The 18,662-nt window shown below is 40.4% G+C and overlaps 1 protein-coding gene across 13 annotated transcripts in view; it reads right to left on the bottom strand.

The window, feature by feature from the left end:
* Positions 1-18,662, bottom strand: part of si:dkey-202l22.3 (7 transmembrane receptor domain-containing protein) — a 59,390-nt gene that overhangs the window by 23,545 nt on the left and 17,183 nt on the right. For all 13 annotated transcript variants that reach the window (XM_061878607.1, XM_061878599.1, XM_061878598.1 and 10 more), the window contains one exon: positions 2,750-3,213. In XM_061878607.1, coding sequence (XP_061734591.1) covers positions 2,750-3,213 — 464 coding nt within the window. The remainder of the gene's footprint in view (positions 1-2,749; positions 3,214-18,662) is intronic.

Raw genomic sequence — 18,662 nt, 5'->3', positions numbered from 1 at the left:
TAAAGTATTAGCCCACATTTCATGTTTTGCTTGTACACAGCTGAGTTAGCCAGACAGCGTATGTACTGTAGTTGTACTAACACGCGTGGCATGCTGCCTCTGTCATGATCGATATTAAAGGGACTCATTTGATGGACAGTTGTTCATCTGGTCCAGCTGGGGACGTTTCCTGTTGATTTTGGATAGGCAATCCATTTATGTTGAAACAACTTGTTTCCAAATGTCATATTCCTAGCGTCAAAATGGCTTTCATCCTCCTCTCATGGCTGTCTGCTCCCAATGAATCAATTAATCAATATTTACTTCTATAGCCCTAAATTACGAGTGTCTCAAAGGGGTGCACAAGCCAAAACAACATCCTCGGCTCGGATCCCATGTCTCACTCTTCCTTCGTCCTAGCTTCTATAAGCAGCAGATATTTAGCTTCAAAAGTATAAGGTTGTGAATCTTCATTTTTCCAAAAAATTGTCATCTTCCTTGTCTGTTATAAGTCCTCCATGATTACAAAACACACTTGTGTTTGATTCCTGAAGTAGAAACACATTGGAAGTCAGATGTGCGCTGCTATGGAAACAGAAATCAGTGCGCAGAATAAATTAGTCCCGGAAATAATTAAAATGATCAAAATACGGTAAATATTAAACATATTACATATTGTTATGAACGTGTCTGTTACTACATAATATGTAGAATGGCCCTGTGTATATAAAATGTTGACGGAGAGTTTTAAAGTTGTTTTAGAGGGCTTTGTAGGCTACTACAGTGACTCCCATTAGCCACATTTGTATCATCTTCAAAATCATAAAAAAACAAGTGTGTTCTTGTCACTCATATAATGATTGTGAACGGTAAGCAAAATTCCAAAAAGCTGCAGTTCCCCTTAAACTCTAAAGTCATAGTGGTCACATGCGTGGACAGCACCCTTTAGCTCTTATTTCCAAAATTGTGTACACTACTGAATTGGGGTCTTATGGCTGCTTATGTGGACACTTATATTGCCATCTGGTGGTGTCAGAAGAGTATAACATACAATGGAATTTGGAAAAAAAGTAGCATATTACTACGCATGAAGTACACGTTTGTGTATTTCATGTGTAGTGGCTATGTACAGTACATCAGGGGTCACCAACGCGGTACCCGCGGGCACCAGGTAGCCCGTAAGGACCAGATGAGTAGCCCACTGGCCTGTTCTACGAATAGTTCAAATAGCAGCACTTACCAGTTAGCTGCCTTTAGTTTTTAAAATGTATTTATTTACTAGCAAGCTGGTCTCGCTTTGCTCGACATTTGTAATTCTAAGAGAGACAAAACTCAAATAGAATTTGAAAATCCAAGAAAATATTTTAAAGACTTGGTCTTCACTTGTTTAATTAAATTCATTTTTTTTGTACTTTGCTTCTTATAACTTTCAGAAAGACAATTTTAGAGATAAAATATAACCTTAAAATTATTTTAAGATTTTTAAACACATATACCTTTTTACCTTTTAAATTCCTTCCTCTTCTTTCCTGACAATTTAAATCAATGTTCAAGTTTTTTTTTTTAATTGTAAAGAATGATAAATACATTTTAATTTAATTCTTCATTTTAGCTTCTGTTTTTTCGACAAAGAATATTTGTGGAATATTTCTTCAAACTTATTGTGATTAAAATTCAAAAACAATATTCTGGCAAATCTAGAAAATCTTTAGAATCAAATTTAAATCTTATTTCAAAGTCTTTTGAATTTCTTTTAAAATTTTTGTTCTGGAAAGTCTAGAAGAAATAATGATTTGTCTTTGCTAAAAATATAGCTTGGTCCAATTTGTTATATATTCTAACAGAATGCAGATTGGATTTTAACCTATTTAAAACATGTCATCAAAATTCTAAAATTAATCTTAATCAGGAAAAATTACTAATAATGTTCCAGAAATTATTTTTTTAATTTTTCAAAAAGATCCGAATTAGCTAGTTTTTCTCTTCTTTTTTTCGGTTGAATTTTGAATTTCAAAGGGTCAAAATTGAAGATGAACTATATTTCAAAATTTAATTTTCTTTTTTTTCCTGTTTTCTTCTCTTTTCAACCGTTCAATTAAGTGTTTTTTTCATCATTCATTCTCTACAAAAAAACCTTCCGTAAAAGGAAAAAAAATGTACGACGGAATGACAGACAGAAATACCCCCTTTTTATATATATATATATATATATATATAGATTGATTTATTAAAGGTAAATTGAGCAAATTGGCTATTTCAGGCAATCTATTTAAGTGTGTATCAAACTGGTAGCCCTTCGCATTAATCAGTACCCAAGAAGTAGCTCTTGGTTTCAAAAAGCTTGGTGACCCCTGATGTACATCATATAAAAATATGATTCTTGGTTTTTATTCTAATTAGGGTCCAATAAGCCCAAATGGCAAGGAAAAACAGAAACAAAAACATGTAAACAAACAGCTTGGGCCTTAAGAGGTTTTCAAAGTCCAGTGCCCTTTTTCTTTGAAATGATATATCCAAAATAAATGACTTTTTAAATGGACTTTTGTTACTGTAGATGTGCAAATGTGAATAGTTTTGCTACTATAAGTCTAGAATAGGGTTATCATTCACACAATACTTGTTGGAAGTGTAGAAAAGCTCCATTTTCGGTACCCATCCTTAGACACACCACAGTAAGAGGTTCCATACAGGATTGAATGAGGTCACCTACAGACTGCAAGACTTGGTGAAGAGTTGACCAAAGAAGCATGGCTTCCAAAATTTGTCTTACCTAAGACGACGTATCGGTCCACAGCGATGGCTGTGAGGGAGAGCACGGACGCAAAAACGGTAGCACATTGCAGCAAAGGCACCAAGTGACACAGCGGTCTCCCAAAGGCCCAGCCGTGGCTGTCGAAGGCATAGGACATGGTCAGCGGCACGCAGCTCAGACACATCAGCAGGTCTCCAGCAGCCAGGTTTCCGATGAAAAAGTTGGTGGCGTTGTGGAGTTTTTTATCCACCAGGATGCAAGTCAACAGGAAGGAGTTCCCCACGCTGGCGATGACCACGACGAGGCAGTAGAGCGGCATGAAGAGAGGTTTGAAACGAAGAAGAAGCTCCATGCCCTCAAACATGTCCAGTGGGTCACTGTGGTTCAGTCCTTGGGTTTTGATGAAGTCCAGGTGGTCAGGTTCTGCTGGGTGGCTGCTGTTGTTGGTCAGTGTGAGGTCCGCTTTCATGAGGACATCCATGCTGACCCAAGGGAAGACAAACAGGAAATGTCATTTTTTTCATGCTTCTCATCACATTCTAAGGTTGGCAGATCAGTCAATACGTCTAGAAAGGAATTTGACGTTGGAAGTTTTGGGGAAAATTGCAAAGCAACACTTTTCCGTGTAAAATCTTACTAAATAGCCTCAACAGTTTCTGTGTCAAAAGTCTGTCTTTAAAAACAAAATACTGTATTTCCTCTTTAAAGTCATCATATTGACTCAAATATAATCAAAATCTGTTTTATATTTTCATTCAGTTTGAAGACAAAATTCACTACAGAAACATTTAATTAAATGAGGGTGTCAATATCAACGAAATAAAAAAATCCATCCATTTTCTACCACTTATTCCCTTTCGGGGTCGCGGGGGGCGCTGGTGCCTATCTCAACTACAATCGGGCGGAAGGTGGGGTACACCCTGGACAAGTCGCCACCCCATCGCAGGGCCAACACAGATAGACAGACAACACTCACACTCACATTCACACACTAGGGCCAATTTAGTGTTGCCAATCAACCTATCCCCAGGTGCATGTCTTTGGAAGTGGGAGGAAGCCGGAGTACCCGGAGGGAACCCACGCATTCACGGGGAGAACATGCAAACTCCACACAGAAAGATCCCGAGCCTGGATTTGAACCCAGGACTGCAGGACCTTCGTATTGTGAGGCAGACGCACTAACCCCTCTGCCACCGTGAAGCCCGAAATAACAAAATAATGCAATGAAATTAGGAATGTGCCGTTTAACATTCTGGCCTGATCCGATACTTTGACAATTACCGTATTTCCTTGAATTGCCGCTGGGGCGCTAATTATTTTAAAACCTCTTCTCACTCCTGCGCTTACCAAAGACATGCGGTAAAAGTAAGCATGCGCTAGTTATTTTAAAACCTCTTCTCACCCCGGCACTTACCAAAGGCATGCAGTAGAAATTTGAGTGTGATGTAAGCTTGGACCTTGAATCCTACTAAATAGCTCTTAATATTCTTCCCTTTATGCGATTTCAAATTACCGGTATGGAAATCAGCCTCCTCCATTTTGAAAATGATGACAGGGGAAGTGTCACTCGTGACGTCACGAGTTTGACCAGGCGGTAATACTAAGCATGCGCTAATTATTTTGCGAAGCGAGTTTGACCCAGCAGTAGTTCAAGGCAGGCGCATACCATATGCCCTGCGGCAATTCAAGGAAATAAGGTAATTTCCGAAATGAAAATGTTTGTAGAAAAAAACTAAATAAAGTAGGCAATTCAAAGCAGGATTAGGTCTCTGCTTATTGCAGATGATGTGGTCCTGATGGCTCCATCTGGCCAAGATCTTCAGGTCTCACTGAATCAGTTCGCAGCCGAGTCTTAAACGACTGGGATGAGAATCAGCACCTCCAAGTCCGAGTCCATGGTTCTCACACGGAAAAGGGTGGAGTGCCATCTCTGGGTTGGGGAGGAGACCCTGCCCCAAGTGGAGGAGTTCAAGTACCTCGGAGTCTTGTTCACGAGTGAGCGAAGAGCGGATCGTGAGGTCGACAGGCGGCGGTGCGGCGTCTTCAGTAATGCGGACGCTGTATTGATCCGTTGTGGTGAAAAAGGAGCTGAGCCGGAAGGCAAAGGTCTCAATTTACCGGTCGATCTACGTTCCCATCCTCACCTATGGTCATGAGCTTTGGGTTATGACCGAAAAGACAAGATCACGGGTACAAGCGGCTGAAGTGAGTTTCCTCCGCCGGGTGGCGGGGCTCTCCCTTAGAAATAGGCTGAGAAGCTCTACCATCTGGGGGGAGCTCATCGAGAGGAGAAAGAACTCTAAAGAAAAGTCTATCCTTTTCACGTTTTGAACCATTTATACAGCCGTAAACGACTCAAGCATGGGGCATTTTTCCTTCGAGAAAGGCTAAATGGCGTCTAGTACCCACTGAGAATATAGCGAACTTGACCACTACACATATTTAATGGGCGGGACGTGAGCTGGAAGTAAAATCCAAGCAATAAGACTATTTTTTTCAATAGAAAAAAAGTCTAAAAAAGACGTATGGTCTTATATTTGAGGTATACAGATTTTTTAAGTGCCGCGAAACAACTGCTCCCCTATTTCTTTCTGTCACTCACTGCTAGACTGACCATACGTCCTCTTTTCCCCGGACATGTCCTCTTTTGCGAGACTGTCCAGGGTGTCCGGGCGGGGTTTCTTAAATGCCTCAAATATCCGGCGTTTGTGACAAGGTTGCCTTCATTTTCAATATACATACATGGTTAAGAGGGGGTTAACAACATTACAATTGTGAAGGTGTGCACACGCAACAACATTCGTGAGGGAGGGGCAGACAGAGAGAGCAAGATTGTGGTTTGATTGTCAATTAAGGCATACTTGTTCAACAGCCATACAGGTCACACTGAGGGTGGCCGTATAAACAACTACAACACTGTTACAAATATGTGCCACACTGTGAACCCACACCAAACAAGAATGGCAAACAGATTTCGGAAGAACATCCGCACCGTAACACAACATAAACACAACAGAACAAATACCCAGAACCCTTTGCAACACTGACTCTTCCGGGATGCTACAATATATTCCATAACCGAACCCTGTCACGTCAGATATGCCACTTTGAAAAATATTTTTGGTGGAATATTTTGCATATTTTGTGTGTTTGCCTTAAAGAAAAACATAGTTTTGTTTGACAAAAAAGGGCGGAAAACAAACAAAAAAACAACATAAAAAAAACTAAATCATTTTGAAATGAGGAATCGAGCTGAAGTTGATGTAGACTCCAGAGACTTAAGCGTGAAATATAAAATGTATGTACGCCCTAGCACACCATTATCATCATTTCATGACCAAATAGCAAAACACTTTTTACTTAAATAAATTCACCTACAACTTATTAAATAAAACATAGAAAAAACTACCAGCAGCGGTAAAGTTTAGATCCATGAAGGAAAGAAGAACGTGAATAAATGTTTATAACTGAATACATTTACATATGCATACAAATGTGTGTTCTTATTTTATTATTTATTTTAATGAATTAAGTAACGTTTATGACAACCTTTTTCCAAAACACAATATTTAAAGTAAGACATGGGTGTCAAACTCTGGCCCGCGGGCCCGTGTAATTTAATTTGGCCCTTGAGGCAATGTCAAATTAACATTAGAGCTGGCCCGCCGCTGTAACACCGCATTAACCGCTAACACTCTTACGTGCCAACCCTCCTGATTTTCCCGGAAGACTCCCAAAGTACAGTGCCCCGCCCAAATTTCATCCCGGACAACAATATTGGGGGTGGGCCTTAAAGGCATGGCCTTTGGCGTTCTCTACAACCTGTCGCCATGTCCACTTTTCCTCCATACTAACAGCGTGCTGTCCCTGTCACATAATATATGCGGCTTATACACTCACTCAAGTGAATGCAAGGCATACTTGGTCAACAGCCATACAGGTCACACTGAGAGTGGCCGTGTAAACAATCCAATCCACTTTATTTATATAGCACATTTAAACAACAATAACGTTTCCAAAGTGCTGCACAGCCATGTTAAAAACAATTATAAAAAATAAAATAAAATAAAAAAATAATAATTAAAAAAAAAAAAGTATATATATATATATATATATATATATATATATTATGCTCCACCAATGACTGAATAAAAACAAAAAATAAATAAATATAAAACCAATAAAAACAATATAAAAAAAAATATGATTAAAAACTATTTTAAAGGGTAAAATCAATTAAAACAGTAAAATAGAAATCAAAGTGTATAAAAAACACGGAGGACAACAGAGAATAGAGGACCACACAACTCACGTATTGTTAAAAGCCAAAGAATAAAAGTGGGTCTTAAGACGAGACTTAAAACACTCCACTGTGGAAGCAGTTCTAACATGGAGGGGCAGAGTGTTCCAGAGCTTAGGGCCGACCACAGAGAAGGCCCTGTCTCCCCTGGTCTTAAGTCTGGTCTTGGGCACCACAAGCTGGAACTGGCTCTCGGACCTCAGAGCGCGCGCAGGGATGTAAATTTGGATGAGGTCCGAGATATATTGAGGTGCCAGTCCATGTAAAGATTTAAAAACAAACAGCAATGTTTTAAAATCAATTCTAAAATGAACAGGGAGCCAGTGCAAACTCTGAAGAATTGGGGTTATATGCTGGCGTTTCCTGGCCCCTGTTAAAAGTCGTGCTGCCGCGTTCTGGACTAACTGCAACCGGGAGAGAGCTTTTTGGCTAATGCCAGCATAAAGTGCATTGCAGTAGTCCAGGCCACTTGAAATAAAAGCATGCACGACTTGTTCATAAAGGTTAAAAGATAAAAACGGTTTAACCTTTACTAAAAGACGAAGGTGATAAAAACACGATTTTAAAACGCCATTGACTTGTTTGTCTAGTTTAAAATCGCTGTCTATAGTGACGCCAAGGCTGGTGACTTTGGGACGCACATCATTTTGCAATGGTCCCAAGTCAGTGAGGGCCGGACCGAAAACTAAAATTTCCGTTTTTCCCTCATTCATTATTAAAAAATTCTGGGCTAACCAAGCCTTGATGTCGCATAGACACTTAAGAAGTTAAGACAGTTAAGTGCGTGTGTGTGCAAGCGTGTGTGTGTGTGTGTGTATTTTACAACAGTGTTAAACAACTTTAACACTGTTACAAATATGCGCCACACTGTGAACCCACACCAAACAAGAATGACAAACATATTTCGGGAGAACATCCGCACCGTAACACAACATAAACACAACAGAACAAATACCCTGAACCCATTGCAGCACTAACTCTTCCGAGAAGCTACAATATACAACCCCCGCTATCACCAAACCCCGTCGACCTCAACCCCGCTGCCGAAAAGAGGCGTTCAATTTTTATTTAAATTTTGATATGCCATTGATATTTTTTGATTATTATTATTATTTGAAACCCGATTGTGCAAGTCACTATAAAGTTATATAAACCTTGCTTGTTCAATATTCAATGCAAAACTTGTTTGAGTCCCTATTAAAACACTCCACTGCTTCCACAGTGGAGTGTTTTAAGTCTCGTCTTAAGACCCACTTTTATTCTTTGGCTTTTAACACTACGTGAGTTGTGTGGTCCTCTGTCCTCTGTTGTCCTCTGTGTTTTTTATACACTTTTATTTTTATTTCACTGTTTTAATTGATTTTACCCTTTAAAATAGTTTTTAATCATATTTGTTTTTATATTGTTTTTATTGGTTTTATTTTTATTCATTTTTTGTTTTATTCAGTCATTGGTGGAGCATAATATTGTTTTTAACATGGCTGTGCAGCACTTTGGAAATGTTATTGTTGTTTAAATGTGCTATATAAATAAAGTGGATTGGATTGGATTGGATTAAAAGGTTAATTTGTTCAACTTTGGCCCGCGGCTTTGTTCGGTTTTAAATTTTGGCCCACTCTGTATTTGAGTTTGACACCCCTGATGTAAGATATAACATGAAAATGCATACGTTTATCATTTGTTTTCAAAACGCTTACAAAAAAGTGGGACGCCAAAAATTTACTGTGGGACCCCATTTTTATGACTCGATGGGGTCCATGGGACCCCATTTAGAAAATTCCTAGCGCCAACACTGCTGTCAACAGAGGAGAAAAAATGCTTTTTTTAAATAAATATATTATTTATAAAGCAAGTTCAAGTATCATTGGCAAATTTTCACCTAGTCCCGGCCTTGGCAGGCATATATGTGTCCTCTTTTTGGGATTTCAGAATATGGTCAGCCTATTCACTGCACACATAAACACACATGAATTGATTAACGTGGACCCCGACTTAAACAAGTTGAAAAACTTATTCGGGTGTTACCATTTAGTGGTCAATTGTACGGAATATGTACTGTACTGTGCAATCTACTAATAAAAGTATCAATCAATCAATCAAAACGGACACACACACACCTACACGCCTGCACATACACAATGGTGATACAACCATGGCACAAACACCTGCTGGGGGAAAAATGTGTCTCAATAATTGTTAGCACGTTAGCAGACAGCAGAGAAGGAGTCATGATGCTCATTTTTAAGTTACTGCAGGTTTTCAGAATTGTCAACCAGCCAAGAAATATGACGTCCTTTTGAGTTTGGAATCCACCAGTTCGCTGATATTGAAACACGAAACAACTGACTCTGTCTTCAAAAAAAAGATCAAACTGAAAGCGAGTCTTGAAAAATAGGAGTGGGGTTACATTTAGGGTCGTCTTATTCGCGAGTCAATACCGTCGATGCAAGATTGGACGACGCAGCGGTCACAGTGACATTTCTACCCGCCGAAAAAAACCCGCATATCTCCAAAGTAGTTGAAGTGATTATCATAGTTCCAAATCCTTGACCTGCCGCAGATTTGCTGCTGAGGTGCAGAAATGATTTTCTTGAGCCAGCGCGACGCGAGGATTGACATTTCATTGCCTGTAATGCTTTCGGAGGCAGCATGCAGGGACACATTATGCATTGTGCTTTTTGCCTTCAAATAGCTGTTGGAGCCCACTTCCTCTACCATGCAGGCATGTGACTTGACCACAATGAAAAAGACTGAAAAAAATTCCGGGGGTCTGGAAGCTCCTTGTTTTTCACCAATTTAACATGCTAAAATGAACAAAGACAGCACCATTCGAAGAAAATATTTTAGTGTTTAAAGACATGAAAACATCATTAATAGAACATGCATAACCCAATTATCCCAATGAATCCCTGCATATGGTTCAGTCTCAACCGTAATTAGTCCTTAATATTTACATCCTCAGCCTTCCCGGTAATGTTTATTCAGGTGTACTGGAGAGGAGACTACGCCGGATAGTCGAACCTCGGATTCAGGAGGAACAGTGTGGTTTTCGTCCTGGTCGTGGAACTGTGGACCAGCTCTATACTCTCGGCAGGGTTCTTGAGGGTGCATGGGAGTTTGCCCAACCAGTCTACATGTGCTTTGTGGACTTGGAGAAGGCATTCGACCGTGTCCCTCGGGAAGTCCTGTGGGGAGTGCTCAGAGAGTATGGGGTACCGGACTGTCTTATTGTGGCAGTCCGCTCCCTGTATGATCAGTGCCAGAGCTTGGTCCGCATTGCTGGCAGTAAGTCGAACACATTTCCAGTGAGGGTTGGACTCCGCCAAGGCTGTCCTTTGTCACCGATTCTGTTCATAACTTTTATGGACAGAATTTCTAGGCGCAGCCAAGGCGTTGAGGGGATCCGGTTTGGTGGCCACGGGATTAGGTCTCTGCTTTTTGCAGATGATGTAGTCCTGATGGCTTCATCTGGCCGGGATCTTCAGCTCTCACTGGATCGGTTCGCGGCCGAGTGTGAAGCGCCCGGAATGAGAATCAGCACCTCCAAGTCCGAGTCCATGGTTCTCGCCCGGAAAAGGGTGGAGTGCCATCTCCGGGTTGGGGAGGAGACCCTGCCCCAAGTGGAGGAGTTCAAGTAACTAGGAGTCTTGTTCACGAGTGGGGGAAGAGTGGATCGTGAGATCGACAGGCAGATCGGTGCGGCGTCTTCAGTAATGCGGACGTTGTATCGATCCGTTGTGGTGAAGAAGGAGCTGAGCCGGAAGGCAAAGCTCTCAATTTACCAGTCGATCTACATTCCCATCCTCACCTATGGTCATGAGCTTTGGGTCATGACCGAAAGGATAAGATCACGGCTACAAGCGGCCAAAATGAGTTTCCTCCGCCGGGTGGCGGGGCTCTCCCTTAAGAGATAGGGTGAGAAGCTCTGCCATCCGGGAGGAACTCAACGTAAAGCCGCTGCTCCTCCACATCGAGAGGAGCCAGATGAGGTGGTTCGGGCATCTGGTCAGGATGCCACCCGAACGCCTCCCTGGGGATGTGTTTAGGGCACCTCCAGCTGGTAGGAGGCCACGGGGAAGACCCAGGACACGTTGGGAAGACTATGTCTCCCGGCTGGCCTGGGAACGCCTCGGGATCCCCCGGGAAGAGCTAGACGAAGTGGCTGGAGATAGGGAAGTCTGGGCTTCCCTGCTTAGGCTGCTGCCCCCGCGACCCGACCTCGGATAAGCGGAAGATGATGGATGGATGGATGGTATTTACATCTTGTGTTCATTTCACATTTCGCAAAGCAATAATTGGTTAATATTTAAAACAAACATGCGTATTTTGCAAGCAAATATTTTTTAGCTCACCTCATTATTAACTACCCTGTCTGCAACTTAAGTGGGTTGTTTGGGTGGATCTTTCCTTTCGATGTCTACGGCAGTTGTCGATGTAAACAAAGGATGAAGTCCGTAAGTCAGGGGTAGGGAACCTGTGGCTCTTTTGATGACTGCACATGGCTCTCAGATAAATCTTAGCTGACATTGCTTAACACGATAAGTAATGAATAATTCTGATGGTAATCACAGTATCAAAAATAACGTTCAAAATATAAAACATTATCATGCATTTTCATCCATCCATCCGGTTTCTACCGCACCTGTTCAAGAAGTCGGATTAATGTTAGGAAGTATTTTATTTATTTTTGGTTAGCCTCAGAATAACAATGTTATTACAAAGAATAAGAGACTTATTACACTCTAAAATGGTTGGTCTTTCTTAAAAATGCATGTATATAGTTGTATTTAGTGTTTAAAAAAAATAATTTTATGGCTCTCACGGAAATACTTTTAAAAATATTTGGCTTGTATGGCTCGCTCAGCCAAAAAGGTTCCCGACCACTGCCGTAAGGTTTGCTCACTTTCGGTTGACATCCAAAAGTACCAGCTAGTGAAAAGTTTGTTTTCCTTGCTTCAAGTTGTTTCATATGTTTTTGGCGTTTCGCATGTACTTCCGAAGCCTTGAAACCTCGTGATCCATAGTCAATATTATCATGATACCCCTTCCACAAAAAATTTCCGGGATGATCGATTTTCCGAATAAAATCGCCGAACAAAGTCGTAACTTCCTTCTTCCCAACAGTATCAATAATTTCCCTTTCCATCCAGTCCCATCGAAACGTATTTTTGACATGTTTGTCAATTTCTTTTACTCGTGAAGCGTCCTTTCTCTCCAGAACCGACATCGTTTACATTCGGAAAATGGCGGTAGTAACGTTATCATTCATAACAGATGCCCTGATTGGTCACAAGGAACATATCGACCAATTAACTACAGAGTAATATAAGCTACGTCTCGATTACAAAAGACGAATCGGCAAGTAAACAAATCGTGATTTAGGGTCGGAAAATTAACGGAAGATAATCCCCCCCCCCCCGAGATTAAAAAAGACGGAATTCCGACTTTAGACGGAAAAATCACATGCCTGGCCATGGTGGCAGTCGATGGATAGAAGGTAATGGGGCGCCCAGCAATAAGGTCGGTGCACTACAGTACACCGCATATACCCAGGATGGACCGCTCGCCTGTATCGGTTGGGGACATCTCTACGCTGCTGATCCGCCTCCGCTTGAGATGGTCTCCTGTGGACGGGACTCTCGCTGCTGTCTTGGATCCGCTTGAACTGAACTCTCGCGGCTGTGTTGGAGCCACTATGGATTGAACTTTCACAGTATCATGTTAGACCAGCTCGACATCCATTGCTTTCGGTCCCCTAGAGGGGGGGGGGGGGGGGGGGGTTGCCCACATCTGAGGTCCTCTCCAAGGTTTCTCATAGTCAGCATTGTCACTGGCGTCCCACTGGATGTGAATTCTCCCTGCCCACTGGGTGTGAGTTTTCCTTGCCCTTTTGTGGGTTCTTCCGAGGATGTTGTAGTCGTAATGATTTGTGCAGTCCTTTGAGACATTTGTGATTTGGGGCTATATAAATAAACATTGATTGATTGATTGATATAAAGTATGTCGCAAGTGTATTCGGAAGCTTTTCCAGGTGTCACATAAATAAATGATTAGCATATTCTCGCTGTTTGCGTCCTTTTCCCACAGTGGTTCATATGAACCTCATCCGTTGTCCAAGCTGCAGCCTTTTCTCCAAAGGACGGATGTTTTTTTTGTTTTTTTTTTACATATCAATCCACCCTTGCAGCAGCGGGAATGTATGTCATTCTAGGCTGAAAGTCAACATGCAGGTGTAACGGAGTTAAAATAAACCTTTGTTATTCATTATATTTTGTTTGTGAATTTTATCTTTAAATAGTTTTCTTTTCTGCTCGCCTGTGAGAGGACGGTTTGATGTTTTTTTGTCCCTCCTGAGCCCCTGTAGTGCTCCAGTGGTGAGTATATAGCACGCCTGGGCAATTATTGTGACTCGGGGGCCAAATTTAGAGAAAAAAATGTGTCTGGGGGCCGGTATATCTATTTTTAGGAATACTAATACAAAACCTCACAATAAAGTCTGATTGAATGCTAAAAATGTTATGACAAAACCGCCTTAAAAACAGAATGGAATTTTATTTTTTCTATGAACGATAAAACCCTGAATATTGAGAACATATGAACGTCACACCCGCTTTCAATCGAGGTATTTTACAATCAAGCCAAATGCGACAAACACTGCCAAAACAATAAAAAACATCTATAATCTGAAATATGTGACATATCACTAAGCTTTAGAACTTTCTTGTAAAAATCTCCTTCCACGTCTGTCCCTGACACCCGCATTTCAGGCTGGCCTCTGTGGAAACACTCTGTGGAAACACTCCCCACCCACACTGCTTGGTGCCTCGTCTGCCCTGCTGTGACATAGATTACCATAGTAACTTGTAGGGTTGTACTGTATACGGTAGGGGTGTAACGGTACACAAAAATTTCGGTTCAGTACGTACCTCGGTTCAGAAGTCACGGTTTGGTTAATTTTCGGTACAGTAAGAAAACATCCATCCAACAAAATATAATTTTTGGGGGTTATTTATTTACCAAATTTACAAAATCTTCCACCAAAAATATTTTTCTTAGTGAAATATTTGATGTGAAGTAATGAGAACCTTGGATAGGTCAATATTCATAATAACATTGATTTTGATTCAATGTTATGTTTTGAGCAATGACAGTTTGAAAGAAGAAAAAAAACAGTTTTGTTTTATTAGTCAACATTGCAACTTTATCTAAATCACATTTAAACTTCAAGCTTTTTTATTTCACTTTTGTTATGTTTTTGTTTATTTTAATAGTATTTTTAGAATGTGCCGTGGGCCTTTAAAACATTAGCTGTGGGCCGCAAATGGCCTCTGGGGCACACTTTTGACACCACTGCTATAGATAATAAAAAATGTAATCTGATAAATCAATGGATAAAAATCAGAGCCTGGAGACCCATGCGCGTTTATCATAACTCTCTCGCTCTTTGCCCCTCCCTCACGAATGTTGCTGCGTGCACAATCTTTTTTTTTTAAAATAAATAAATGGTAAATGGGTTGTACTTGAGGGCTTCACGGTGGCAGAGGGGTTAGTGCGTCTGCCTCACAATACGAAGGTCCTGCAGTCCTGGGTTCAAATCCAGGCTCGGGATCTTTCTGTGTGGAGTTTGCATGTTCTCCCCGTGAATGCGTGGGTTCCCTCCGGGTACTCCGGCTTCCTCCCACTTCCAAAGACATGCACCTGGGGATAGGTTGATTGGCAACACTAAATGGTTCCTAGTGTGTGAATGTGAGTGTGAATGTTGTCTATCTGTGTTGGCCCTGCGATGAGGTGGCGACTTGTCCAGGGTGTACCCTGCCTTCCGCCCGATTGTAGCTGAGATAGGCGCCAGTGCCCCCCGCGACCCCGAAAGGGAATAAGCGGTAGAAAATGGATGGATGGATGGGTTGTACTTGTATAGCGCTTTTCTACCTTCAAGGTACTCAAAGCGCTTTGACACTACTTCCACATTCACCCATTCACACACACATTCACACACTGATAGAGGGAGCTGCCATGCAAGGCTCCAACCAGCACCCATCATTTTCTTAACCCCGAACGTACATTGTTAATACACGCAACCATAACTCAAAATGCCGGACATTTGAGCAAATAACTTTTGCGGGGCTGTCAGGGCAGAGTTTCTTAAATGCCTCAAATGTCCGGCATTTTGAGTATTGTTTACGCTACTTAATATGTACGTCTGGAAACTTGTTCGGTACGCCTCTGCACTGAACCGAAACGGTTCAATACAAATACACGTACAGTTACACCCCTAGTATACGGGTGTTAGTATAGTAAAGCGATACTAATGAATCATATTCGGTACCATACCGCCTCTAAAAAGTACCGGTCCGCCACACCCTAAGATGTTTTGTTAAAATAAAGCCAATAATGCCATTTTTTTCTTGTCTCCTTTATTTAGAAAAGTATCGAAAAATACCGAAAAGTATCAAAATAATATTAGTATCAGGACAACACTAGTCACTAAAATATCATGCAAAAGTGCAGATTCCAACCATTGAAATATGTTGTATAGTTCAAGACTTATGGTCATTTGAAACATCACTGCACATCATATTGGCAGCTACACTTTCCATCTTAAAGATCTAAAAAAAAATATTTGGGAATGTCTGGCGGGCCAGATTGAAAAGCTTAACGGGCCGCACTTTGCCCAGGTCTGGTATATAGGATGAGTCTCGGTCGGGTGGTTCCACCGACATTATTGTTTGTTTTTCCGGTGGAAGTGAGGTCTTTAATTAATGCATGTGTGTACCAAGAATGTGAACGTTTACCTGTGTTGTTCACTAGTTTTAAGTTCGGATTCCAGGTAATATTTTACATTGCTAATATTGATGCCAACCGGGTGCTCTTTGTTAAATGAAACTGGTTCGGTGTGTGTGTGTGTGTGTGTGTGTGTGTGCTTAGGTAACAAGTGTTATTCTGTGTGTTGAGGTGCAACCCCAAAAAAGACGGGATACTGACATTGTCTGATTGTCGCCCGCAGGTTTGTGGTTTTATCTTATTTTCCAAGGTTTTAACTATAGCAAATGCTGCATGTTTTGTTCTGCCACAGATTGGCGCTTTGAATCCATTCATTGAATGTACATTTAATATTTTACAGACCGTTCAAATCCGTCATTGTCATTGTAAATTGTTAAAGATGTACAAACCTCCTTTCCATGTGAGTTGGGAAATTGTGTTAGATGTAAATATAAACAGAATACAAAGATTTGCAAATCCTTTTCAACCCATATTCAATTGAATGCACTACAAAGACAAGATATCTGATGTTCAAACTCATAAACTTAATTTTTTTTTTGCAAATAATAATTAACTTAGAATTTCATAGCTGTAACGTGCAAAATTAGTTGGGAAAAGACATGTTCACCACTGTGTTTCAACACCTTTTCTTTTAACAACACTCAATAAACGTTTGGGAACTGAGGGAACTAATTGTTGAAGCTTTGAAAGTGGAATTCTTTCCCATTCTTGTTTTATGTCGTTCAACAGTATGGGGTCTCCCTTGTCGTATTTTACGATTCATAATGCGCCACACATTTTTGATGGGAGACATCGAAAGTACCCGCACTCTTTTTATACAAAGCCACGCTGTTGTAACACTTGTCTTGCTGAAATAAGCAGGGGCGTCCATGATAACGTTGCTTGGATGACAACATATGTTGCTCCAAAACCTATATGGACCTTTCAGCATTAATGGTGCCTTCACAGATGTGTAAGTTACCCATGCCTTGGGCACTAATGCACCCCCATACCATCACAGATGCTGACCTTTCAACTTTGCGCTTAGAACAATCCGAATGGTTATTTTCTTCTTTGTTCTGGAGGACACCACGTCCTCTGTTTCCAGATATAATTTGAAATGCGGACTCGTCAGACCACAGAACACCTTTCCACTTTGCATCAGTCCATCTTAGGTGAGCACGGGCCCAGCGAAGCCGGCGGCGTTTCAGGATATTGTTGATAAAGGTATTTGGCTTTGCATCGTTTAGTTTTAACTTGCACTTACAGATGTAGCGACCAACTGTAGTTACTGACAGTGGTTTTATGAAGTGTTCCTGAGCCCATGTGGTGATATCCTTTACACACTGATGTCGGTTTTTGATGCAGTACCGCCTGAGGGAACAAAAGTCCGTAATATCATCGCTTACGTGCAGTGATTTCTCCAGATTCTCTGAACGTTCTGATGATTTTATAGACCGTAGATGGTAAAATCCCTAAATTCCTTGCAATGGCTTGTTGACAAATGTTGTTCTAAAACTCCTCGACAATTTGCTTACAAAGTGGTGACCCTCACCCCATCCTTGTTTGTGTATTACTTAGCATTTCACGGAAGCTGTTTTTATACCCAATCATGGCACCCACCTGTTCCCGATTAGCCTGCACACCTGTGGGATGTTCCATATAAGTGTTTGATTAGCATTCCTCAACTTTATCAGTATTTATTGCCACCTTTCCCAACTTCTTTGTCACGTGTTGCTGGCATCAAATTCTAAAATTAATGATTATTTGCACACAAAAAAAAAGTTTAACAGTTTGAACATCAAATATGTTGTATTTGTAGCATATTCAACTGAATATGGGTGGGAAATGATTTGCAAATCATTGTATTCCGTCTATATTTACATCTAACATCATTTCCCAACTCATATGGAAACGGGGTTTGTATGTGAGAACAGAAAAGTTTTGGCCACAGAAAGACGGGATACCGACCTCGTCTGATTGTCGCCCGCAAGTTGAAAGAAAAAGAAATAAAGCTGAGAATAGCGGAGCAAGTCTCGTCATTGTGCCGACCCAGAGCAGTTACGCATGCAGCCTTTTTCATCAGTACAAATGGCCTTTGAGTATGAATTAGTTGTTCATTTTCATCACGATGTATGAAAACGTTGTGAGTCCAGAAAAACACTAGGATAAGTGCAGGAAGGTATGAGGACAACACAGTGAGCTCCCGACTGCGTTTATCAACCTGTGACTTGAAAACAGTGTTGTTTCCTCCAAAGAGGACTGAGGATTTAGTTTTTTTCTATTTGGGGGTGGGGAGGAGGTTAAAAAAATGTTCATTTAATGACAGGAAGAATAAAGCTTTTTCTTTCCCCGTCGCCAAATGAATAATGAGAAGAAGAGTTTGGGGCATATTTTAATTTTTTAAAATAATTTATTTATAAATGCATTTTGTAATCAATCAAAACAAAGCTTGTTATACTGCAACCTTGTTAATTAAGTAATATTATTATAATATTTTTTGTTTGTCTGTTATTATTTTAATTTCTTTTTACTTTGGTTTTCCTCTAGTTTGTTTGGTTGTATTTGCTTTGTCTTGTTTTGTTTTTTCTCTGTTTGTTATATATTTATTTGTTTGTTTTAATTTCCCCTCGGGGATTAATAAAGTATGTCTGATTCTGATGTTTTGGCTGGTGTTATTTTTGGAAAATAATTTATACAAATATAAATAAACACAAAAAAAGAAGTAATATTAATTTTGTATTGGTTTACTGTTTAAACCAAATATATTTATTGTATACATTTATTATTAGATATTTTTTTTAAATTAATGACATTATTATTGTATTGTTTTTTGTAATTACATCACCACATCTTATAATTATTTTTCTA

Source organism: Nerophis ophidion, linkage group LG18 (genome assembly GCF_033978795.1).
Source record: "Nerophis ophidion isolate RoL-2023_Sa linkage group LG18, RoL_Noph_v1.0, whole genome shotgun sequence".
In the NCBI taxonomy this organism is placed as follows: Eukaryota; Metazoa; Chordata; class Actinopteri; order Syngnathiformes; family Syngnathidae; genus Nerophis; species Nerophis ophidion.
Note: the sequence above shows the minus strand (reverse complement) of the source record. Positions and strands in the feature narration are given on the sequence as shown.